The sequence below is a fragment of the Mauremys mutica genome, chromosome 18, assembly GCF_020497125.1.
Source record: "Mauremys mutica isolate MM-2020 ecotype Southern chromosome 18, ASM2049712v1, whole genome shotgun sequence".
NCBI classification, from domain to species: domain Eukaryota; kingdom Metazoa; phylum Chordata; order Testudines; family Geoemydidae; genus Mauremys; species Mauremys mutica.
The window spans coordinates 15,716,804-15,742,699 of record NC_059089.1 but is presented as its reverse complement, the minus strand read 5'-3'; the positions used below and the strand labels follow the sequence as shown (position 1 = coordinate 15,742,699).

Below are 25,896 nucleotides of genomic sequence, written 5' to 3'. Positions count from 1 at the left end.
ATAGATGAGGTGAGCTAATCATTGTTTCCCATGTCCAGTTCCTATGATTTAACAACTAATTTAAATGGCCGGAGATCAGGGGAGTGTGGGATATGGAATGTGATGGCTCAACAGTTCTCAGGAAGCTGGCAGGAGGAGACTTGCAGTAGCCTAACTCCTTTCACATTATGAGACAAATGGAAAGAAGATGAGATGCAGACAGCGTCAGCCATCCCCATGCAGCAGCAGAGGAAGGAACAGTACAGTACTGTACAGATGCTGATGCAGCTCAGTGGATCAGACACAGGAAGGGGCAGCTCAGGACCCTAGCGAACGTGACGTATTTGTGTGTTCCACACGCAGACTTTCTGGAATTTTTCTGTGTCTGTGACTCTGATCGTGACCTCGTGAACCTCCCTTCAAATGAGCCAAAACATTCTGTTTTCATTCTGCAATCTCTGAGGCACATTAATATTTAAAAGCTGTTGGTAAGATGAAAGCAGAGCGATCCTTCTGGATGAATTAAATGGAGAGGACATTTACTTCCCTAGGATCTCTCTAATACTTTGGGAGCTGGCTTTCAGCTGCCTTTAAACACATCTTCAGAATGGGCCTTCAATGTCTTGGAAATTTAAAAGTGTGTTCTTGGAAAAGAGAACATCTCTCTGATCATACATCAGGAGCTCAGACCTTCCTAAAGGACTGGTTGTCTTAAGGGATTGGTAATATCTATAAAGCCTTTCATTGCTAGGTCATTGATTCAAACCTAACCCATATCAGAGTTGCTAGAGCTCACTGAACAGTGGGGGGGGGGGGGGGAGAAAATTGCAAGAATATTTTTTAGGAATCAAAAACATTGAATCAACTGCGCTTGGGATTCTTATGTTTTCACTTTGCATTAAAGCTGGAGCAATCAAGACTGACTAGCAGAAAATGCTTGCAGAAACTGAATTTTATGCTGAATGGAAATTTCAAAATGTGTGCTTTAAGGGTTACTTATACAAATCATCCAATCAGGGAACAGAAACAATACCAGTGACTTGTGTAAATAACCAGTGCAGTGTGTATTTCAAAGATCAGCCAAGAACTGTTCATAAACTAATCGGGAGGAGAATTGGCAAAGACATCCATGAATAACTAATACTTTTGAGAAAGTCTGCAGTCTGCTAGGAAATATTTTGTGAGCAGGAAAAAAAGCGATGAACACATTATTTCTTATGAATTATTTTGCTCTGCTCAAACAGTAATTAAATGGTACCAACATCCAGTTGTTCAGTGGCCTATGTGAAATGAATTGGTGATCTCAGCCCAATTCCTGTGGAACAAATCCACGTCTTAAAAACCCAGTAAGGGTAATTTGAAAATATAGGAGACACCAAGAACTGAATGGTCTGGAGACACTTACTCCAGGTCATGGCTGGGGCAGAAGAGTAGGGAGGTGTGAAGCCATTTCCTGTGCAGTATCTAGTCCCTAGCTAGAAGCATCAGAGCTAGCAATTTGGCACCTTTGAACTGGTATTTAAAATTCACTTTAAATGAGAGAGGATCTTAGAGCTTCCTCCAAGTACTCTGGACACATATTTATTAATGATCTGATGGCCGGAGACGTGAGGCAGCCTGTTAGCTCATTTACCAGCATCAGGCAAATGAGACGCAATAGAAAGGAGGATGCCAGGAGAACAACCCCTTGAACTTGTAGTACAAGCTTAGGAGAGTCGGTGTTGCTGAATGCTGCCCTGATACGCCAAGGACAGAACAGATAACAATGGGCATGTACCGTTCTCCGAAACAGTTTAGCAAACCAATTGCCTGCTTCATATCTCTGCTGTTAAACATACAGCCTTCCAGAACCCCCGAGCTGTTCCCACAAGCTGCAATGGCTAAGTGAAACCAGACAAAAAACGAGGAACCTGGAATTTTAAAATGAGAGAAACAAGGAGGGGCTGTAAAAGCCAAAATGTCACTTGCCAGTTTGGGGCCAATTTCCCTATGATGCTTACATAGGCCCTGATCCCAAGATCAAAGGGAGTCTCTCTATTGACTCAGTGAGCTCTGGATCAGGCCCAGATAGGGTGACCAGATGTCCCAATTTTATAGGGACAGTCTCGATTTTTGGGTCTCTCTCTTACATAGGCTCCTATTACCCCCCACCCCGTCCCGATTTTTTATACTTGCTGTCTGGTCACCCTAGGCCCAGAGAGCACAAACTGTTACGGAGGATAATATTGACAGTTAAGAGCAACATCATTCCTCACACGCTAGGTTCCCTACAATTATATCCCTATGGGAAGAAAGTGCTCAACAGGACTGGGGTGCAGGACAAGCGATGGAGGGGCCACAGAGGGAAATGGGATGCAGATGGCACTACAATGACCTGTTAACTGAAACACTGGAACTAGCAGTTTACGTAAGAGGTGTTCAGAGGAATCTAAAACAACAAACAGACTGACAGCTGCCTGTGAACTCTCAAGACAGCTTCAGCAGAGAGCTTTCTTCAGATTCTAGGCACCCAGCACGGCAAACTACAACAGGATGTAAAATGGAGCAGCAAGAGAGAAGCAAAAAAAGTCTACTGAAGACTTTGTAACTTACTGGGTTCCCATCTACGCCTGGAGGTCCTCGTTCACCAAAATCGCCGGGAAAACCCTGAGATTGGGAGGCAAATACAAACAAATGTTGGTTATTGGCACATACTGAGAAAAGAAAACAGACAACTTAATGCTACTCCAGTTTTGCTCAGCGCGGTGTTTTGAAAGCCAGCAGGTTACAAAGCAGGTCTGAGCACAAACAGACTGCCACTTGTGGTGCTTGAGTTAAAGATTACGATTAAAAAGACTCCCAACACCACCAACGTACTGGAGGAACACTACACGGCCATGTGGCCGAGAACAAGGTTTGAGTCTGTCCAGAGGCCAGCAGGAGGTGTTAAAGAGACAGACCACATCTGCAGCATGCTTTGCACCACTCAACCATGAGCCATACATTCAGCAGTAAGAGTCCCAAGAGGTATAAATCAGAGGAGAAAACAGAGAAGTCTTTAGCTTTGACCATACTGTGAAAAGCACCCAGGTGTCAGCAATGGGAATGCAACAGGGGTCAACAATGGGATAGCTAAGGACAAACCAATTCATAAGTCATGGTTGAAACCTGTACAGTGGTTGACCGTGGTTTGCCCTTGTATATTCTTGCAGCTAAAACTGTATCTAACACTGAATCAGCTGCATCCATTGCTAACACCCTTTATCAGAAACGGACAAAAATCACAGCTTAGACAAAGCATTGGAGGCTCCAGTGAGGATAGAAGATATGTATGTGTGGGCAGAAATCAACACTTTTGCCTCTTGTATAGGTTGCTGACAGCTTGTGGAGAAGCAACAGCAGTGCTACAGAAAGTCAGAGTCAGGCACCGAATGCCAGCTTTCATTCTGTTTTAAAATTAGGTCACAGCAATCTAAACAGAGAACCTTTGCTGCTTATAGCTGAAGTCTTTACTGGAATATAGGCAGAGAGAGGAAAAAGAGGGTATTAAACCAGAAAGCCAGAAGCTGCCAGTCACATTAACATTTCTAGAGCTCCGCAAAGTGGGCTGCGTATGTCAAAGAAGAAACACCCTGAAGATCCCGTAACTCCATGTAGATGTGAAGTGATAATGAGGGTAACGAACAGAAGTTGGGGGATCCGATGCCGCCCGTGATACTGAGGGAACGTTCACACTGCAGCTGGGAGCATGCTTCCCCGCGTGGGTAGACAGGCTACCTCTCTTCAAGCTGGTGCTCTAACCATGGCGAGGTAGCACAAGTGCCAGCTTCGTTAGCTACATGAGTACACACCCACCCAGACCCTCTGGGTGTGTATTTGGGCAGTTTCCCCAAGCTGCCGCTCATGCTACCCCCACTACAATGGTATGTTTAGCTCGAGCAACTACACTGCTTGCTCAATCAGAGCTAGCTGGTCTGTCTGTGCTGGGAAGCGTGCTCTCAGCTGTAGCGTAGATGTACCCTGAGAGAGCTCGCCCGCCGGCCAGTTGGTCGCTCAGGGAATACAAAGTTTGGTCAAAGACACTTCCCCCCAGCAATACTGACTGAATATAGCATGGCCAGAAGGGCTTGAGCTTTCAGAAGGCTGGACAGAGCAGAAAAAGCTCAACTTTATCCCCCCAAGACAGGGGTGGTTTTCCTTTAAAATACAGTGGGATTTGGATTTTTCTGATCATTGCTTCTACAAGCTCTTTGGATCAGCTGAGCGTCCCAAAAGCAGCTTCCCTTTAGGGCCGATGTAGGGGATCCCTGCCTTATACCAATCAGCATGGCTTTCAGCGGAAAGGGTCAGTCTGGAAAGAGTTTTCATTGGTATTTACAGAAGGCAGGAAAGAATTCTGCACCTTTCGAGTGATGTTTGACTGCGGGAAAAGAAAGTGACAGCTTGTGGCAGTGCCAGCTGGAGCTTGACTGACCCTCCTTGGCTTGAACTACTTAGAACTTAGCCCTGTCATATTTGAGATGGCAACTGAGCTTCTCTGCAGGTCTGGCCCAGGAAGCTCACTGTGCACAGCGATCACTCAGATTCAGCGATCAAATCTGGAGCCGTGCAAATCTTGCCTACTGTAGCTCAGTGGCAATAATGCAGAGGAGAAGGAAGCTGGACATTGTAAAGGCTGGAACCTGGCCCTTCTCTCCCTATGCCAGAAACTGAAGAGAGGTGGTGGGAGAGGAACAATAGCCAGAGTGGAAAATACAGGTGCGTCTCCCTTTCATGACTCAGCTTTCAGGGTGTTGTTCACCCCTGAGCAGAGCATAAGCACAAAGCCTAAACACTTGTGGCCTATTCTGAAGATTTGAGTGGTGCATAGGCCTTTGTATTTCACTTGCTGAATTCCTTCCCTCTAAGGTAAGAAGTTGCATGGAAGATCATTTACTTAGGGTTTGATCCTGTCAGGTGCTGAGGGCCCTTGACTCTCACTAACCTTAATGGCAGCTGAGGAGATCAGCTCCTACAGGATCAGACCTGAAATTCTTTTTCCTGTAGTTTCTTTAAAAGCCAATATGGTACATTCATTTCAATGGGGTAATTCTGCCTGCTAGAGGAAAAATCAGAATTGCTGTATCCTGGGGGCTCAAACATTGTATTTAAGAGTACAGCAATTCTCAAGTTCCTTTAGTAGGAAATATCTTCTGGAGAGAGATGTGACATCCCCAGCATCCTGTCTCCAATATCATATGTTCCTGAGGAAGTCACAAGCCTATCCTTAATGAATCTATTGCAACACTATCCTACAGAAGGGAAACTTCTTCCTCACTGCAGATTTTGCTCGGAAGCATGAAGAATGATGGATCTTACCATGCATAGCCTATCTAGCACAAATGCATGTGTCATTTGTATCCATATCAAAAGGACAAATCCTGGCTATGAATCTAGCTAAATAAATTGCTTCTACGGGAATAACATGAGGTAGTGAGCTCCAAAGGTTAGTTACAGATACCTAAAAGAAAAACGGACTTGTTTTTTATTGTTTTTTACATTTGTCTTTTTAAGATTCACTGAGCTCTTCCTCATTCTTGTCACATGGCGAGGCTAACTTGGAGCTCTCACTTGGCTCTCTTTACCCGTATTTTATTATTATTTGTATTACAATGGTGCCTAAAGGCCTGAATGAGATCAGGGCCCCACATCCCAAATAATTTATAATCTAAATGGACAATACAGAGGCTAGGAGAAAGAAAGGATTATTGGCTTAATTTTACAGATGGGGAACTCAGGCACAGAGGGATAAGTAACTTGCCCGTGGTCTCACAGTCTGTGGCAGAGCCAGGAATTGAACCCAGCCCTTCCGAATCCTAGTCCAGTGCCTTACCCTTAATATGGACATCTTCACTCTGATACTCTGCCTATCTCCTAACATTCGCCGCTCTTTTCCAAACGTTTAAATCTCTCCATGCACAGAACCCCTCCTGTCCCCATCCCTGGTACACCCCAACTCCAGTCAGCTGCCAGTCTGCCAGCCTCTTCCCTGCCTGGTTCTTTCTGAAATGCAGGGACCGAGATGAACCGAACTTTCACAGTGAAGACCCCCCCACCATCAGTTTACACAATAATATTTTCAGTATTACTTGCTTTTGCCTTCTTAAGGCAGCATTAACATCTTTTGTCCACTGTGCCCATTCTGCAAATACCTAACTCAATGATACTCAGACCTCAGTGGAGTCAAAGCGGTGTGAATTCAGTTTCATTTACTACAGTACTATTCATATTTAAACAGTATGATGGGAAAGATTTAGTTTATATTATAGAATTCTCACAGCAAATAAGTTAATAGCTTAGTACAAGTTAATAACTTAATTGGTTAACAACATAGTAAAAGCATCCGGATTGGTTAATAACTTAGACTGGTCAATAATTAAATCACACAGTGTTTTAATTTCAGGAGCTGCAAAGAGCCGCAGGGGAGACAGAGAGCCACTTGTGGCTTGCAAGCCACTGTCTGAGAATCACTGCATTCGCTAAACTGATGCATCTATGTCATTCCCTCAGAGGCTAGAATTTATTCATAACCCTTCCTCCAGCAAGAGCAGTAAATGGCTCTAAGTTACACTGGAGTTACAAACCAATGAGCTGCACAGAGTTGTGCGTGTCACACAGCACAGACTGTGTCTATGTGATGGGGAATATACACTACACTACCCCATAGTGTAGAAGTAGCCTACTGTGACAGAAGGGGTTTTCCTGTTGCTGTAGGAACACCTCCTGTCTGAGTGATGGTAGCTGGAAAGAATCTTCCATCGACCTAGGTGCATATACACAGGGGGTTAGGTCAGCATAGCTACAGCATGCAGCGCTCTGGATTGTTCACACCTGTAAGCGCTGTAGCTATGTTGACTTAAATTTTAAGCACAAACCAGACCTATGCACAGGAGAGGTGAGAATGGGCCAGACGGACTCTTTACTTGCATAAACACCAAATGCTTTTGGTATAAGATCAGTTTCACAGAAGAAGAGCCAAAGTCCATCATCAGAGCAAAAAGATCTAACTTTTCTTCTCCTTTCATGGTCTGCCTCGCTCTGCCAATGAGGGCTCAAGTATAGGGGTATGCAGTAGCCACTACGTCTAGCACACGTGTCTTCAAGGAGAAAGAAGTTGTGTTAAGATGATTTTTCGCCTGATTTTTCCCTAGTTTTGAGCTCCACTCAGCATAGGCTTACGTGAGGCATGTCAGGGAGCCAATTGCAGCTCACTGATTCTGTGCTGGATCAAGTTTGAGTAGCCAATGGGCTGCTCTAAATTACACTAATGGTGTAAGACTCCTCAGGGACCTTAAAGATAATTGGAGGATTAATACAGCAGAGTTCTGCCATGCCTCTTACCTGCCCCACTCCTTCCCTTCTCTGATACACCTTTTGCAATGGGGGGAATGGGGCAGGGCAGAGGCATCTGGTGCAGGAGCCAGGTCCACCAGCTTTATGCCAACAGAGAGATCCCCTCTGCTAGGGGAGTTCTCCACAGTGAGACTCTTAGTGACACTCAGGCAAGAGCCTAATGGAGCATCTGGCCCCTTGATTTTGTGATTAAATCTAGGGCTTAAGCAGAAAGGATCAAGTTATTTTAAACAACCGTCCCCTGCCGCATGCACAGATACTATGGTAATGGACGCCAGTATAGAGAACCTAGACAGACAAACACGCTGTGAGGAAGCTTTCAAAGAAGAAGTCACTATACAGCTCTCTTAATCCACCTATTTGGCTCCAACAGATGAAGCCCGATTGGGAGTCTGGTATGCAGTGGGCAATACTATTGTGTTCTGTGGACTGCTAGATGACAGCATGGGGCGGGAGAGGGAGAGAGAGAGAGAGAGAGATTCCCTCCGGTTCAGCAGAGAGGAACCTCTTTGTGTACACATTCCAGTGCTGGCCTGTCTCAGAGAGAAACAGATCGGGGATGGGAAGAGCTTTGAAGAAAGTGAAAGTCAGGCTCAGAATGCTGGTTCAGCTCATTTTATCTGACACGAGACTGGCAGACACTACGAGAATAAAAAATGGGCTTTGGTAAGATCCTTGGGAGCCAGAACGTGAGGGCATAGCAGTCCTTTCCAAGCAGTGTCTTGCTTTCTAACTCCCACACACTCTCTCTGGCCCCGAAGATTTTTGGTAGTTTAATTGCTGGCACTCGGCACAGCTGCACCCGACCAGCTCCATTGAATGCTATGGACAGAGGCTTCTTTGGAAAGCTGAATCTGAAGAAAACAAAATATGATGGCCAATAGCAACATGCCATTTGGAAACTCCATCAGTGAAACTGACACGAGTGAGACTCGGATAGTAGCACACCAATAGCAAAAAACACAGAGAAGCCTGAAAATAAGACATCACCAGAGAGTTACTTATCTTCCAAGGGTTTGCACTAGAGATCAGTGCAGTTAGCTAACGTGATTGCGAATAACCTTAAACACCCAGGGTCAAATTCTGGCCCCAATTAAGTCAATGGGAGTTTTGCCATGGACTTCAGTGGAGCCAAGATTTCCCCCTCTGCTGTACCAATCATCTGCTGCGTTCAGTACATGCTAGTGAGAGTGTGAAAACTGAGCCCTCTCTTGGTTGGGGTCAGGTTTCAGATTTTATGGGAATCATTGCAAAAGGAAAAGTTGTGTGCCTTTCCAACTGGGCACTGTGTCTCCTAAGCCCGCACACAGGCCAGGCCAAGAAGCTGTGGTGAGTGCTTGCTGGAAGCAGCTTTCTGATGTCTGCAGACTCAATAAATAAATAAATAAAAGGTATTCTTTAAAAAAGCAAAAAACAGGAAAAACCAAAACTCTGCTATATGCTGAACCAATAAGGTTAAAACAGGGAAACTCATTTCTTGATCAATAAAACAATATCGCCTTGGAATAGTCTTTTGTTTACAATTTTACAACTGGTGAAGGATAATATGAATGCTCCTAAAAATGAAACTGTAGCTACACTGCTGCATATTCCATAGTGATAACTCTCCACACTCTAGTAACAGCACTCTGACTTCTGATGGTATGTCTGTACTGCAACCGGGAGGTGTGATTGCAGCATGTGTAGACATACCCAAGTTAGCGCTGATCTAGCTAGATCAGAGATAGCTTGAGTAACAATAGTAGTGAAGTCACGGCAGCATTAGCGTCAGCTGCTCAAACCTGTACCCAGGATCCTGCATGGGCAGGGCTAGCCCATGCTGCCCCATGGCTTCGCCACTACAGTTACTCGAGCTCTCTTTGATCTGCATGTGCTGCAATCACACCTCCCAGTTGCAATGTAGACATGCCCTCAGAGAAAAGCACTACAGCCGTAGTTCTCAAAGTGACTCCTGGGCAACGAGAGGAAGGATGGTTCAATGGTTAGGGTGCTCGTCTGTGTGACCTTCGGCAACCCACTAAAGGCTTGTCTACACAGAAAATTAACAATAATTATACCGGGATCATTAAACTGATTTGATATATACAGCTTTAGTGGTCTGAGTATTTTGTGGACAATCTTATTCTGGAATAACAGTGGCTTTTTTTTTTTTTTGGTTTAGCTTATGCCCCTTCCAGAACAACATAAAATAAACCAGAAAAAGGCACAAGAGAGAGTGTCCATATGGGGAGTTACACCTATATAATTATAATGATTTTAATTCACACCTTAATTTATAGCAGTGTAACTTTGACAAGCACTTAGTCTCTCTGGGCCTCAGTACCCCATCTGTACAATGGGATAACAGCACGACCCTCCCTTACTGTGAGGATCAATGCGTTAAAGAGTGTGAGGTGCTCAGATACCGTGGTGATGTGGACCAGGTACGGTAAAAACACAGAACTGGTGTGTTGGGTAGTAAGTATCACACTGGTGCTCCAGAGAGTTAGGTAAAGATTAAAGCCCCTTTGTTATTCTGCCTTTCCCCAGCCTGGGGAAAAATAGGGCCAAAATGCCAATAAACTAAGAAACAAAACTCAAAACACAGTTGTCAACATTAACAGCTAGAATAGCTAGGTCAAGACAACACTCACTATCTTGGCCTGGTCTTCTCCCCTTTGCCTAAATTATGCAGCCTAGGCCAATGGCTCTCAACCTTTCCAGACTATTCCCTTGCAGGAGTCCGATTTGTCTTGCGTACCCCAGGTTTCACCTCACGTAAGAGCTACTTGTTTACAAAATCAGACATAAAAATACAAAAAAAGTGTCACAGTCACACTATTACTGAAAAATTGCTGACGTCCTCATTTTTACCATATAATTATAAATCAACTGGAATATAAATATTGTACTTACATGTCAGCGTATAGTATATAGAGCAGTATAAACAAGTCATTGTCTGTAGGAAATTTTAGTTTGTACTGACTTCGCTAATGCTTTTTCTGTAGCCTGGTGTAAAATTAGACGAATATCTAGATGAGCTGATGTACCCCCTGGAAGACCTCTGCATACTCCAGGGGTACAAGTACCCCTGGTTGAGAACAACAGGCCTAAGCCCCCCCAGATCCCAGGTATTAATGGCAGTATGTGGTTCCCAGGTGCATGTCTTTGGACCTAAACATGTAAAATGAACCTTGGGGGACTGGGGCAACCCAGCCTCAGAAGGAACTTAAGCACAGTGTCACAGGTACCAATTTTCCATACATGCAACAGATGTAGGGATTGCATGCAACCATGAAAGGCAGGGGAGATGGTCCAAAGGCCCATCTTTCTACAAAGGTATGATCCACACCATGGAAAAGTTTGGAGGACCCTGTTCTACAGTATTCTCACAGCAACGGTCCAATGCATGGAAGCTTTCAGTAGTAATGCCACAGTGTTTCAGACACTTCCCAAATACTGCAGTATTTTTAAGGGGGTGAGCAGCACTGCTTTGGACCCCTGTGGTGGATTACTGCAGGACTCTGCTTTTTAACTCAGGGAAGTGCATTAGCTCCCGCATACATCTAAGGCTATTTCCCAACTTGGTCCTCCCCACCTGCACAGCCAATCGCCTCTTGTTTGATCCTGCAAGGCAGTCATGTTCCACAACCTTGGTAATGCCAAAAATTGGCCAGAATGCTGCAAGCAAGCAGCCAGTGGGACTGGAGGAAGATTTTGTTACTCTATCTGCTTCTTGTTCTTCCCCAGATTCTTCCTACTAACTCCCTCTAGTGTCCTCAAGGAGTACTGCGTTGACTCGCTTCTGCTCTATTCCACTAGTATGATATTCAGGAACTCCTCACTTAACATTGTAGTTATGTTCCTGAAAAATGCGACGTTAAGAGAAACGATGTTAAGCAAATCCAATTTCCCCATAAGAATTAATGTAAATGAGGGGGATAGGTTTCAGGGAAATTTTTTTCAACACACACACTCTCTCTCTCTCTCTCTATATATATACACGTTTTAAACAAACAATTTAATACTGGTACACAGTGATGATGATTGTGAAGCCTGGTTGAGGTGGAGGAGTCAGAGGGTGGGATATTTCCCAGGGAATGCCTTACTGCTAAATGAACTAGCAATTTACTGAGCCGTCAAGGGTTAACTGTCACAACACTCTACAAGGCAGCAGGAAAGCAGGGAGGGCAGACAGAGACACACACCCTGTGTGTGAGGGGAAAAAATGTGCATTTCCCCTTTAAGTAGCTGACCCCAGGTTTAAGTACACTGCTTTGTTAATTAAAATCAGCTTGCTGAGACCTGAGACACTAGCTTCTGCCTAGAAGCTCCCTCCCTCCTTAGTGTGTCCCCCCTGCTCTATGGAAGATGGGGTAAGCGGGGTGCAGGAGCAGGGGGGAGGGGGAGACACCCTGACATTAGCCCCCTTTTCCCCCCCTCCCCCCTGTACAGCAAGTAGGAGTCTCTGGGAGCAGCTCCAAGGCAGAGGGCAGGAGCAGCACATGGCAGTGGCGGGGAGGGACAGCTGCTGCACAGGGAATTTAGGGGAGTGGGGAGCTGATAGGGGGAGCTGATGGGAGGCTGGTGGTCCACCCTGGTTCCAGCCACCCACCAGCTAGCTGCGACGGGCTGCTCTTCCTGCAAGCAGCGGACAAAACAGGCAACTGCCAAACGACGTTAGAAGGGAGCATTGCACAACTTTAAACGAGCATGTTCCCTAATTGATCAGCAACTTAACATCGAAACAACGTTAACCGGGACGACTTTAAGTGAGGAGTTCCTGTACCACATTAGAGACGTGGGAGAGGCAGAAAGCACCTCTTTCATAGCCTTGGTGATAAGCAAATACAGGGTGGGGCCAATGACAAGGGATTTGTGAAAAGGATTAACCAGTGTAATATAATTAAAATCCTCCTCCCCGCCCCACAGAATAGTAAAGAAATGTATAACTTTTGTTGATGAAAATCCTACCATTTAGGATTGTGAACATGTTTCAAGCAGGCTGCAGTCTGCTTCCTGAGCAGCATAGCCTGTGGAAAGTATGCTCAAGGACTGGGATTGAACAAAGAAACACCACACTGAAAAATATATATAGATATTCATCCTGCCAGCTATAGGATCCAAAGTGGGGAGCTGGATGGAGGCAACAAAGGCAACAGAGCTGAGAGGAAAACATTTGAGTAACAAGTTTTGCTGGAGAAAAGCCAGTGGGGATCCTCTATGGACTGCTAAAGTCAGATATGACCAAACTTTTGGCTCTAGTTAGCACTGGGAAATATTAAAAAAAGCTGAATGGATTTCACATGGTCAGAAAGAAACTCCCTGAAAGAAGCATGCCGAAGTGGCGGTTAAAACCAGCGTATACAAGCAGGAGAGGGTATTGCTCTAAGGAAATGGTCGCTATCTAGACATCTTCGGAACGTATATGGCCCCCATTACATGGTGCTCATGTGTGAGCAGCTCACATAACACCCTGGTGAGGCTGGGTCCTGCTATTCTCTTCATTTTACAGAGAAGTAACTGAGCCACCAAGAGGGTAAATGATTTGCACCAGGCCACCCAGGAAGGCTGTGGCACCACTGGGAATGGAGCCCAGGTCTTCAATATCCTAGGATAACCACTGGATCAGATCAGCCTTCCTCTCTGCAAAAGGCATAGCCTCGTGTGCCAGGCTTAATGAGAGTTCTGGTGAGGATGGTCAGGATCAGACAGATGGACGGACACAAACACTATTTTCCCCTTTCCCTGTTTATATCACGGTGTCTGTTAAAATGGTGCTCAAGACCAGGTGCTCTCCTTTCACTGCTTAAAGAGACACAAGGAGCAACCAGGCCTTCTTGCTATGGTTATCAGAGGGGCTCTAGGAAGACAGATAGAGCACCCAGCCTCATCACTGAGATCAATGATCCTCAAGAAATAGAGGAGAATGGTAAGATGCCTTGAATCTTACACCTCCCCTAGACTTTTTCAGAGAGAGAGAACATCTGATTTTGTTTAAAACTCCTTCTCTGCTGGAGTAAGGGAGGCAATCTGGCAGCTGCTGCTTCAAAGAATCCTGGCAGGTCTTCAGGCCGATAGAATCCTTCTCCAAAAATAGGATTTTATTTTCCTGTTGGCTGAAGGTAAAGCTGCCCAAAGCACCCAGCCCTCCAGCCTTGTCTGCAAAAAGCTACGTTTGCCAGTTGGCTTCAGCCAGGTGAGCTGTTGCCCAGCAAGTCTCCCTGAAGGATGGAGTTTGTAAGTCAAACATTTTAAACAAAAAGAAGGGGAAGGCGTGCATAGAAAAAGTGGGATAATAAAATAAACAAATGGAACTTATGCTGGCAGTGTTGGTCTCTGACAACATCCTTTGTGAACAGAACAGACATGGGCCTCTCTACAGGTGAGCATGGGGCAGTCGGGTATCAGCTGCAGTTTTTAGAGGCATAAGAGCTAAGAGAAGTCACCTCACATGGACCCTTAACACTGTACAGTCTCCTGGCTTCCCAGCTATGTTCATCCATGATTTTGACTCTTCAGGAAGGACAAGAGCCTTCACCTGTACTCCTTCCAGATCTAGACCCATAACAACTTCCTCTCACCCAAACCATTATCTCCTTCCTGGACCCCTAGAACTGACAGGCAGTACTGCTACAATTCTGCCCCTTTGCTCCTCAGAGACAGCAATTGCGAGATGGATGCATAACCTTACTCTTCCATGTGTCATGCTCTCTCTCACAAAGAATTCACATCATCCTCTTATGTACCTAGACAGACCTCCACCTCTGAGACACATGGGAGCCATTGGAAGACTCCCATCGACTTAAATAGGGTTTGGATCAAGCCCCTAGACTTGAGGACTGAAATCCCATTGACATTCACTTGGGCTTCTTTGCAGTTCCGACCTCTGATTCTTCACTCCTTCTGATCCATGCTTTGCTGCATAGAACTTTTTTCATTTTGTTGGTGCCCTAATCGACAGCTTAGACCCTAGGGTAATGGGCACTACAGAGAGACCTTAATTACCTTATATTCCTCTGCAACTTCTCTTCCAAGCATCCTAATCAGTTACTAACCAAGGTATCCAAATTATGCTGTTTTCTCCTTAGGGAACATTGTCGAGTAATGTAGACCCAAATTTTACATTTTTGAAAAAATCTTTTAAATTTGCAAGAATTTTTTCACTTTTTTAAAAAAAAATTAAATTTATATCAGTTCAGGTTTTCGTTTGATCAATGAGTAAACATTTACCTGCAGGAAGGAAGGCACCAGACTGGTACCCAACAGATCTGGGTTCAGAGTTCCCAGTTCTACTAGGAACTCCCCAGATGACCTTGGGTAAATCACTTAATCTCTTAGTGCCTCAGTTCCCCATGAATTAAAAGAGATTATAGGCATAATAATTCTTTCCTCCCTCACAGGGGTGTTCAGGGAATACATAATAAATGCTTGTGAGGCATCAGATATCAGAGTGATAGAAGCCATGTAAGTACCTAGCTAGACGGATATGGGAAACCCAAACACATTATCTTTAAAACTGGAAAGTGAAACTAACTAGAAAGAGACCAGTGTATCACTCCAGGCTGATGCCAGTGTTTCACGATGGTGAAACAGGCCCAGAGAGAAGTGACAATTACCAGACCAATTTTACTGTCCAAGTTGAGGCAGAAGCAGAAAGTAAAGAAACCAGAGAAGCGGTGAAAAGTAAATTCAGTTTTTGAAATATGTCCAGTCTGAACCATCTAAAGCCCTACCACCAGTAACAGAAGAAATTACTTTTAAAAGAGAGACTTCTTTGGCCAACAAGCAAAATGACATTAAAGAGTTTACACCTCCAACAGACAACAACAGCTCCTGAAAGACCAGCAGCACAAATCATGGGCACCAATTCCTGCAACCCCTTTGTGTTCCCTGGGAGCCTCCTACTGTATCCAGTTCCTGAAGCAGCCTGACTCTGCTGGGCTTGGGAGACCCAAGGTGAGGGACTGGTGCCCCACTGTGTTAGGTGCTGTATCACACTTATTCAAAACAAAATATTTGAAAATCATGTCATCCTTCATAGCTTGCTAGCTAGGACTGGGGGCTCAGATCTGAGACTCTGTCCTCCCGGTCAAGAAAATGCTCTGCTCTTGGTCTCACTGAAGTAGTGCAAGCAATCTTGATTAAACCACAGAGGCAGCTGAAGCACAAAAAAGGAGGCCAAGCTAGGCTGTAGCATAACTTTCCACTGACATCAAACACATTACATAGGGGTTAGAAACCATGTCCTAGCGAATACGTTTCTGGAACTGTCTACATACTAAGCCTCTTGGGGAAGCCTTCCAGCATTGCACCAATGGCAGCTAGCCCCAATCCTGCGAGAAGTTCCACATGGGCAGACCCCCCATCACCCAAAAGGAGCCCCACTGAAGTCAGCAGGGGGTCTGCCAAAGCCAAAGGCCTTGCAGCATCAGGGTCTTAGTGACACTGCTATTTATTAGGCTGCTTAAAGCAGAGACAGCCTGAGCTGCAGAGACTAGATCCAAACCTTCCCAAAGTCTGGACTTGCACAGATTGGGCAGTTTTAGCTTGGCCCACTCTGAAGACAGGGTGGAGCCATGACATTGGATCTTGAACGCACCCAAGTTCAGAGTAGTACAGGACACCACTGGTTTTACCACTGCTCAGAAAAGGTCTAGATGTCATGGTGTTAAAATTGCTGATAGACACCAACAGCCGGTCTACACTACAGTTACCATCACTGCTAGTACCGCTGGAATGGTACAAGACTTCTCCAAAAACAGTCTAGTGTGGATGAGCTCTCAGTGGGTGAAGGCACACGCGTTTAGGGTCAGTTGTAGAACACTTTTTCTCCTCTCACTGCCCACATTATCTGGACAAACCATAGCTGCGATCCTGCAAAATTACCTGTAGGCATCACGTAGGTCTACACTACAAGGGCTACAGAAGCACAGTTGCAGCTACCCTACTGTAGTGTAGACACTTGCTACAGCAATGGAAGTTTTTTTCCCCTGTGGCTGCAATAAATCTGCCCCCTCGACAGGTGGTAGCTAAATCAATGAACGAACTCGTCTGTTGACCTAGCTGCGTCTGCAGAGTGGGGTCGGTCGATCTAACTACATCACACATAGCATGAAATTTTTCACAGCCTAAGTGATACATCTAGGTCAACCTAAGTTTTAAGTGTACACCAGACCATGGACCCTCACTCTGTGCAGAGTCCCATTGACTTCAATTGGTCAATGTCTGCGAGAAAGGATCCAAGACTGAGGACGACAGACTGTGTTTAAATGACTTCCTAGATTATGGAGTGAGGCTAAAAATGGTGGTTCAAAGGTTGAGCTATTTAAGCAACTCTTTAGGGTGAATACCCAGCCCCAGACTTGAGGCTTGGCAGGTGAATGGAGGAGGAGGAGCTGATGAGCAAAGATTTGGGGGTTTAGAATATACCTTATTCTGTCATTTGGGATCTCAAACTGCTTTTGCATTTCTTAAAAAAAAGTACGTTTCCATTTCCCTCACTTTTTATTTTGAAAGCAATAGCTGCTGGATCAACATAATAAAACACTCTACAGCCAGCTGGAAATCTGCACAGCTTAAGCCCATAAGTATTTAAAACATTTCTTTATTATTTTTTAACTAAAATATTTTTTTAGAGTCGAGTCTGGGTTTTTTTTGTTGTTTTTTTAAAGATGTCTTTTCTCCCCGCTCCCTTCCTGGGTCTCTGTTGCTAACTAGATTGCAGTGATGGGATAATGGAACAGATACATGGGCTGAAACCCTTGTTGGTCAATGGGAACCATTACGTTCCCACACTTTATATGTGAGTGCTTTGGGCCTGATACTGATGCCAGTAAGGTCAATGGCAAAAATCCCATTCATTTCAATGTGGGCAGCAGCAGGTTCTTAGGATCCTGCAAGAAGCAGGGCCGGCTCCAGGCACCAGCATTCCAAGCTGGTGCTTGGGGCGGCATTCTGCAAGGGGCGGCAGTCCCCCTTGTTTTGCCCCCAAGCAGCGCACCAAATTGCCGCCGCGGGCACGCGTGGGGGGGCAGTCCGTGTGCCCTTAGGGCGGCAGGCGCGTTTCCGCAGCAGCGGCAATTCGGCAGCAGCTTCTATGTTTAGCTGTCCGGGGCGGCTTCAGCTAAACATAGAAGCTGCCGCCGAATTGCCGCAGCCGCGGAAATGGGCCTGCCGCCCTAAGAGCACACTGACTGCCCTCCCAGGGCGGCAATTCGGCGCGCTGCTTGGGACGGCGAAAACTGTAGAGCCGGCCCTGGCAAGAAGTGTCATGTGGGCAGACTCCCTGCACCCAAATGGAGCTCCACTGAATGGAGTCTCCCGGTGCAGTGTCAGGCCCTTCATGGCCTCACAATTTATTAGGCTGCTAAAACACAGATGGCCTGAGCTACAGAGTCTAGATCCAAACCTTCCCAAAGTTGGGGCTTGCATGGATCTCATTCTGAAGACAGGGAAGAGCCGTGGTGTTTGGACCCGGCTGCAGATGAGTACGGACCCAGGTGGGGAAGAGAGGTTGGTTCAGGCCCTAGTCTTCACTGGGATGAATTATATTTATTTTCATAGTCATTCCCTGCTCTTCCAGACACACGGTGAGAAGTGTCCCACCGCTGTTTGTATGGGCAACAGGAGAGACGGTGTAACTCGGCATGACCGTGTCCAAGCATGTTCACCACTCAGTACTCAGACTTGCCAACTTTCCTCCACCTTGTGCTGTAAAACTAACCCCCCTTCCTAACAAAACAGAGCCTGAGATGTCCTGCTTCTCATTATCTGGTGTGTCAAACACAGCACCATCTTTCCATTTAGGAAGAGAGGCAGACGGCACCGGTTATTAGGTGGTCAGCAGGGAGTGGTGAATGCTTGGGCCCACGGTTGACGCATTGCTTCCACCTGACCTAAGAGGCGGGGAGAAAAAAAATCCCCTGTGCCATGATGCTTCCTGCAGAGAATTAAAATATGAACTTTCTTTGTACTGAATTATAAACACAGCAGACATGAAAAACACCCTGGCAAGAAGGGCACCATGTTACAAGCAGAGAGTTGGCCAGCAGGCAGGCCTGAACCGCGGCCAGCTCATGCAAAACGGATGCTGGATTCTGCAGCTTGCCACAATGTTGCACCCTGAGGCCACTTCCGTGGGATTGCCAGAGAACTGGCAGCTTGTATGTATGCACTGTATCTTAATATAATAATACTTTGCACCTACGTAGCATTTTCCACCCATTGATCTTAAAGCACTTTACAAAGGAAAGGAGATCTAATTATCCCCATTTCACACACAGGGAAACTCAGCCACCCAAGGTCACACAACACGTCAGAGCGTGGAGTAGAACCCACATCTCCTCACTGCCAGTCCAGTATCCCAGCCACTAGACTGTGCTGTTTCCCCATAGCTTGTGCTGACAGGCTCCCACCAATGCTCATCCTTAGGGTACATGGCACCAGTCTAACAGACCATGAAGATTTGATTTGATTCCTTTTTCTTTACATGTATAATCCAAGCCACCTGTCAAATTATCCGCTGGGAGCAGCACTTCGGCCATCACGCTGGAACTTGCCAAAGGTTTTGTAAGTGGGATGATGGGGCTGCACTGTTGAGAAGCCTCCCTCTTTGAAGGTTAGCTGGCACACTGGATTACAAGTACTCTCCCAACATGCAATCTGTTAACAGCTGGCAGAACACAGCTGCTTATCACTTGCCAAACACACAAGCTACAGACGAGCAAAGAAAATAATAGGGATGGGGAAAGCTTCTACAAAACATTACCAGATGAGCATGGGTAGGCAGATGGGGAGCTGAGACCTCTGTTTACCGTACTGACAATGTTCTCACTTTACTCATATCTTGGCCTCCCAATCACAATAATTTATTTCATCCACTGATTGAGTCTTTTCATACGTGAGCTCCTTGGAGCAGGGACTGTTCTTTCATTACATTTGTACAGCACCTAGCACATCTGCCATGCTAACAAGGAACAGCAACGGCAACAGGGTCTCAGAGTGAGAGAGCATCTCAAACGTTTGGCTACATCAAAATAAGCTACAGACAAATCTATTAACTGTTCAGCAATTCTCTGAACTGAACTTGGAACCTTTTGGAACGGAGATGTCAGTAGAAAAATCTCTCCCATAACACTCACTTGCACACTTGTTTAACCCATCCCTTCATGGGGATTTGTTTCCTGCCCTCTGTTATCTGTGTCAAAATAAAATAAATAAATAAGTTTTTTTTTAAACAACCCAGCTTGTGCCCTTCATGAGTGATCCTGTTAGACTGTGGGATGGTCCCTCAAGAGAGGTGATGAAGGCTCCATCATTTGCGATAGACACCTTGTAACTAACAGGCCACTAGATATGCTGAAAGGAAATATGCAGCCACGATACAGCTAGGGAATAAGGTAGACAGAAGAAGGCAACAGGTCTTTTCCATCTCAAGGTTGTTAGTTTCCTTATCTCCTACTGGACTGGACTACCTGAACATACACAGTTAAGCAAAGCTCACATTCATGTAAACTGTTTGCTTATAAAGGACACCCAAGTCCAAGCCCACCACAGGAATGTGAATGCCACAAATCAGTGACAAACATTGTGAGAGAAGCGATGAGTAACTCAGGAAGGCATTCTTAATAAGAGTTAAAGATCGTGAACTGGGTGAATTATTGCAGAGTTTTGAGCTGGGAATTGCACCTGAAGTGATTTTTTACTTCAAATGCCACGTGCATTTAAACAGCAAAATTTCAAGCATTGAGTGACATCAATGCCATATGAACCAAGGCTACAATTATTTAAAATTATCCTGATCTAAATCATACCAAACTCATACAAAACTGGTACCCTTAAATGGGCTTGATCTGCAATTCAGTGTTCTCTGCCATGCACGGGTTTCGAGATATATTTAGTGAACTCCTACAGTGTCCACATGTCACAATCACTCTGATTACTGTATAGTAATCTAAAAGCCAACTCTCTCATGAGCCGCTACATCTCCCTGATAGAAGGTGGAGCCTCATGTGTTTCTTTTGTTTTCTTGGTATCAGAGAACCTCAGACTGTTCTCACTCTCCTTGAAAGCCCACAAACTTCCTTCCAAAGATGAGACATCTCTATCCCACACAGCGAGAGATTCCTACCAGCTCCCTGGGAAAGGCGGAGAGCCATAGACTCCTCTACGCAAAGACATTACACAGGCTGCCTGCTCCACCCTGACCAACGACATCTCCCTTGTGAGGATAAATTCTGGCCAGCTTGCCCCTCGCTCATACAAAGATAAAGCCAAAGCCTTTTAGCTCTTACTCTGCCCCCACTTCCTTTGTGCATCTGGAACCGTGCGCACTCCACCCTCGGGCCAATAACGTTACAATTTCACCCCCTTCTCTCTCTTGCCAGCACCTCTTGGCCAGCTGCCCATCTGAGCACCAGAAAACCCCCTCACTCTTAGTCAGTGCATTGGCAAGGATGAAGGTTTAACAGCCACTTGGGTTCCCAGGCTCCAGCCTGCCCCTGCAAAAGGCAGCCGTCCTCGAGACATCACAGAGTTGTGTTATTCCAGTCTTCCTAGTCCATGGTATTTTAATAGTAACGCTCCTCGCACAATGCCCCAGCCCTCCTCTCCTGGGCTAGGGAACTCCTTGCTGCCCGCACACTTTAGAAGTACACTCATCTAGTGTGTTTCTGATGCACGGTGGGAGGAGGGCAGGAGGAGGAGGAAGAGTCAGCTGAATGGCTGTTTTCAGGACAGAGTCACTGTGTTCCTTACAGCCCCGTGCAGCTCAACTCCCCTGGAACGATTTCAAAACCTGGCTCATGTCCAGTTTGTCTATTTTAATCTTTACACACTTACATCATCCTGGGAGGCTCACCGTGTAACATACAAAACTTCCAGCACTTAATCTATAGAGGTCCAGTACTGCAATGACAAGCGACCCCAACAGACAGAGACAGCAGTACAAGCACAGCTACAGAGAACCTACCAGACCAGGGAAGCAATGGACAAAATTGAAGTGGGCCCACTGACAGTGCAGCTATGCTGAAGAGCAGCATGGCCTAGTAGATAAGGCACTGGAGCGGCAGTCAGATAGGCTGAGTTCTAGTCTCAGCTCTACCAGCAATTTGCCAGTAACCTTGGGCAAGTCATTTAACCTCTCTGTGTCTCACAATGCTATGAAGTAGATAATCATTATCAAGCCTGGAAAGTAGAGCCTGAGAGGTTATTTAGGTGCCTAACTCCCATTGAAATCAATGAATTTAAGCACCTAACTCCCACTGATTTCAATGGGAGTCAGGGGTCTAACTGCTTTTGAGGATCTGGGCCTGGGGATCCTGCAGCAAAGGGTGCAGCATTAGAACTGAAACAGAACAGAATGTTCAAGACTTCTGATAAATCCCCGATATCCCATCATGGGAATGAGGCTGGAGGTTTCACCAGGAGTCTAAGAATTGAGTACTCAGCTCAGTGGGGCTTCAGTACCTAACTCCCCTATGACCTTTGAAAATCACAGCTTAAGTGCATACGCATTTGTGAGAGAGAATCCCGCTCCCCTCAAGGGAACGTTGTGTTTGTAACAGTGACCATTAGGCAAAGACTTCCGTGTGGAAGATCACCAAACAAAAAAAACAAAACCAAAACCCACAACCCCAAACAGCTGGAATGTGTTGAGCGTACACACACTGTATGTGGAAACACATCAGAGCCCAGAAACCCTGACCAGATCCCTGTACCTAACAACAGTTGCCTTGTTTATTTTATTCTGGTCAGTGAGTCAGAGTTTCAACCGATTCTTTGCAATTATTCATCATAGTGGTTTTTGATGTAACTAAGGTTCTACGAAACTATAGGAAAATTTGGCAATTTTTTTCTACCCCTTGCCCCCTCCAAGAGATGAATAGTCAACAGGGATGAATGTAGAATTGTCAGGATGTTTGCATAACTTTTATTGCGAGAACAGCAGCAAGTGGTAGGCGTGGGACTCCTAGAAAGCACATGTTCGCATGCACGGACAAGGGAGGGGGAACAGTGGATTTTTCTGCATGTGGGTAAAGGGACAATTTACAAAGAAGCATGACAGCCTGACTGTGACAGGGGCACAGAGCAGAAACGTACACTAGGTGAAACACCTGAATACAAGAATGTAAGAGCAAGCCTGCTCATGGATTGTCTGTCAGAGGGCTAGAATGACACCACGTGTACAGCTGCCAACAGCGTAACAGACCTGGCAAGGCAAATACAAGCAGAGGAGAGAGCAGAAAAGGAAATAAGCCAAGTGATGGCATAACGGTGCTGGAGAGCAGATATGGGAAAGTGGGAACATATCCAGTACAAAGGGATGCACGACAGATCACAGCCAAAAGTAAGCAGGAGCAAATGGGCTAATGGAACTCGCCGAGCGTCAGCTCTCCAGACTGGGCAGAACACAGCTGCTGGCTTTCTCTCACATACAGGGAAGAGTCATTACACCAACTCACCCAGTCCCTGTGCTTTCAAACAACTTCATCTGGCTCCACATTCATTTCAGGATACAGTCCCATGAGTCTTACCTTTCCTTCCATCTCTGCTTCCCTCGCACTCTTCTCCACTGTTCCTGCTACACAATTTGGCCAGTGGTAGTGCAAGAGCCTTGTCCTAGGCTGTGCCTGCCATCTGGAACACCCTTCTTGCAACTCTAGGCTTCATCTACTCTCCTGAAAATATTTCTTCTCTCTCTCATCTAGATCTCAAACTTCCCCTACACCCACAGCTATTATACCTTCATAACAATAAAACAATGGCGCTGATTAACTCCATAAAGAACTTCATGGACACAATTTGTTGCTATACAAAATGCACTTGTGTATATGGCATTGCCTGAACAGGGGGGTACAAGCAAGAGAGCTGGAAAGGTATCAGGAGATCTTTGATCTCCCCATTTAGCTCCCACCAGAAGTTACAGAAAAGAACCAGGCAGCAAGAAGTATTATGTTTCCAGTTTCATTCAACTAAGTCTGCATAATAGACGAGGAAAAACTTTACCGGCCTACCCATCTTGCCCCTCTTCCCAGGAACTCCAGGGATACCCTGTAAGGAAAAACACACAGAAAAAAAATAGGTCTGAATGGGAAAACAAACAAAAAACAACAGGCTAATAACTGTGGCATTGTGGAGAAATCAAGATGTTGGCTATTTGCAGTCAGCTGTGAGAGTAAGGGAGAGTGGGAAGAGAATTAACCTTAACCCATTCACTATAACCTCCCTGTAGTGCAGAGTCAAGCACAGTCCACACCCAGGGGCAGCAGGCTAAGGCTGTGCTTAGCAGTAATTAAGCTACTGGCCTGGAATCAAATGAAGGCTTCAGCCAAGACACTCACTAGAGAGCTTCTGTTTGTGTTTCTTATTTAGTTCTATGAGCATTAAATCAGCCACTCCGGAGCATTAGAGTCCCTCCCATGCAAGCACACACACGCTCAAGGGCTTCTCTTGTTTCTGGAGTCTGTATCTGCCAATCAGGTGGCGTGAAAATAAGAATCAATTTTCATCCTTAGGAGATCTGGTTTGGGGGTGGGGGGAAGAGTGGGCCCTTTACTGTGTGGATAGCAAGGAGGTGAAAGGGCACTGGTTTGAAAAGGGCTTGGATTAGAAGAGAAGAGAGGAAAGGAAGGTCCTGGGTCACACTTTCAGATCAGAATCAACGGTTTGGAAAGTATGGAAGCTGTACGGGAAAAGATGGGGTGAGGGGACAGGGATTTTCCAAAGTGACCAGTCACAATGGATGCCTCAACGTTAGCTTGCCCATCTGGAGATACCTGAAAGGAGCCCAACTGTAAAAAGGGACAAGCAGCTGCCATCTGAGAATCAGGCTCCTTGAAGGCGTTTCCAGTTCGGCACTCAAAATCCACTAGTTCATTTGGAAAAACATTTGTCCCAGGCTGAAGGAAGGATTTTTTGCTTAAGCATTTGCTTTTCTTCCATTGAGATGGATCAAAGGAAAAAAAAATCATGTCAACCATGGAAAATATAATCCACTTGAAAACTCCCCTCTACTTTATGAATAGCAATGGGTCACCTTCCTGGAACCCAGTTTCCTGAGCTGCTCATTAACGTACTGCACAAAGGTCCATCTCCCACACAAGGAAAGGCGCATGCTGAAGAGGATAACCATCTCTCTGTCTCAGTATTAGGCATTCTTGCCTGTTCTTTTAAGAGCACACAAAGTGAGGGAGTCGACAGAGTCATGTCCAGAAGAGGTTGCAATAGGTATCAAAGAAATTGGGTGATGGATATTCTAGAGACAGAAAGCCAGGGTTTTCCTCACAAAATACTCACTCGTTCTCCATCAGGCCCTGGCAGCCCAAATAATCCTGGGAGACCAATATACCCCTAAGAGAAAGAAGAAACAAGAAGTCAAATACATTTCCCTTCAGCAGTTATTCCATCCTGCCTGAACAGAAGAACGTCCTCCAGCGCTGGTCTATGGCAGCCGTGATGAAATAAACCTTGAGGCAAGTGTATATGCCCATGGACTGCATGGTGCTGGCTTCCACGATGTAGTCCAAGGGCACATACCCTCACACCAGGGATCATGAGGACTCCGTGCAGGAAGAAGCCGGCTGGATGGACCCTTACCTGGGCTGGGCTCTGATTGTACCTGAGAGAAATGGAGCTGGGTTTCAGGTTAGCAAGAGTTACAACCACGGTCATTTGTATGCTACGCCAAACAGAGATCTCTATGGGAGGGCCTGGTTCCCCCAAAAGTTTCTCATTCTGTTTCTCCTCCTGTCAGCCTCAGACCTGGTCCTCCTTTCCTCCTCTCCCCGCAGAGTCCCTGAAGCTCATCCTTCCCTTCATATACTCCAAGATCAAAAGCCCATTGTGATCATCTAGTCTGGCCACCTGTGTAACACAGGCCACAGAACTGCCCCTAAATCATGCCTAGAGCAGATCTTTTAGAAAAACATCCAATCTTGATTTAAAAATTGTCAGTGATGGAGACTCCACGGCAACCCTTGGTAAATTGTTCCAATGGTTAATTACTCTGATGATTTCAAATTTACACCTTCTTTCCTGTCTGAATTTGTCTAGCTTCCACTTCCAGCCATGAGATCGCGTTATACCTTTCTCGGCTAGATTGTAGAGCCCATTATTAAATGTTTGTCCTCCATGTAGGTGCTTTATAGACTGTAATTAAGTCAACCCTTAATCTTCTCCTTGTTAAGGTAAACAGACTGAGCTCCTTGCATCTATCACTGTAAGGAAAGTTTTCTAATCCTTTAATCGTTCCCATGGCTCTTCTCTGAACCCTCTTTGATTTATCAACATCTGCTCCCTCCTTTTCCTACTGGATCCTGTCTCCCACTCTCCATAGGGCAGCTTGTGGTGCAGATTCTAGCCAGACCACTTACAAATACCAGGCCCACCATGCCAAATACCTCCATGAGCCTTTCACAGCAGACTCCTTGCCCTCCCGTCAAGCACCATGGTCCCACTCTGAAATTGCACAGGCCTTGCATGCTGATCTGTGTCTGCATTACGCTTCCTAATAGCTAATGCACAATAGCTTGGCCTTCTACATGCCTACATTTCCTTTGCTATCCA

The 25,896-nt window shown here is 45.7% G+C and overlaps 1 protein-coding gene across 17 annotated transcripts in view; it reads right to left on the bottom strand.

Annotated features, from left to right (window-relative positions):
• LOC123352512 (collagen alpha-1(XXVII) chain B-like) overlaps positions 1 to 25,896 on the bottom strand; it is a 287,024-nt gene that overhangs the window by 129,663 nt on the left and 131,465 nt on the right. For 16 of the 17 annotated variants that reach the window (XM_044992754.1, XM_044992742.1, XM_044992753.1 and 13 more), the window contains 3 exons: positions 24,628 to 24,681; positions 23,338 to 23,382; positions 2,572 to 2,625 (listed from right to left, as the gene is read on the bottom strand). In XM_044992754.1, coding sequence (XP_044848689.1) covers positions 2,572 to 2,625; positions 23,338 to 23,382; positions 24,628 to 24,681 — 153 coding nt within the window. The remainder of the gene's footprint in view (positions 1 to 2,571; positions 2,626 to 23,337; positions 23,383 to 24,627; positions 24,682 to 25,896) is intronic. The other variant, XM_044992739.1, reaches the window with a different exon arrangement.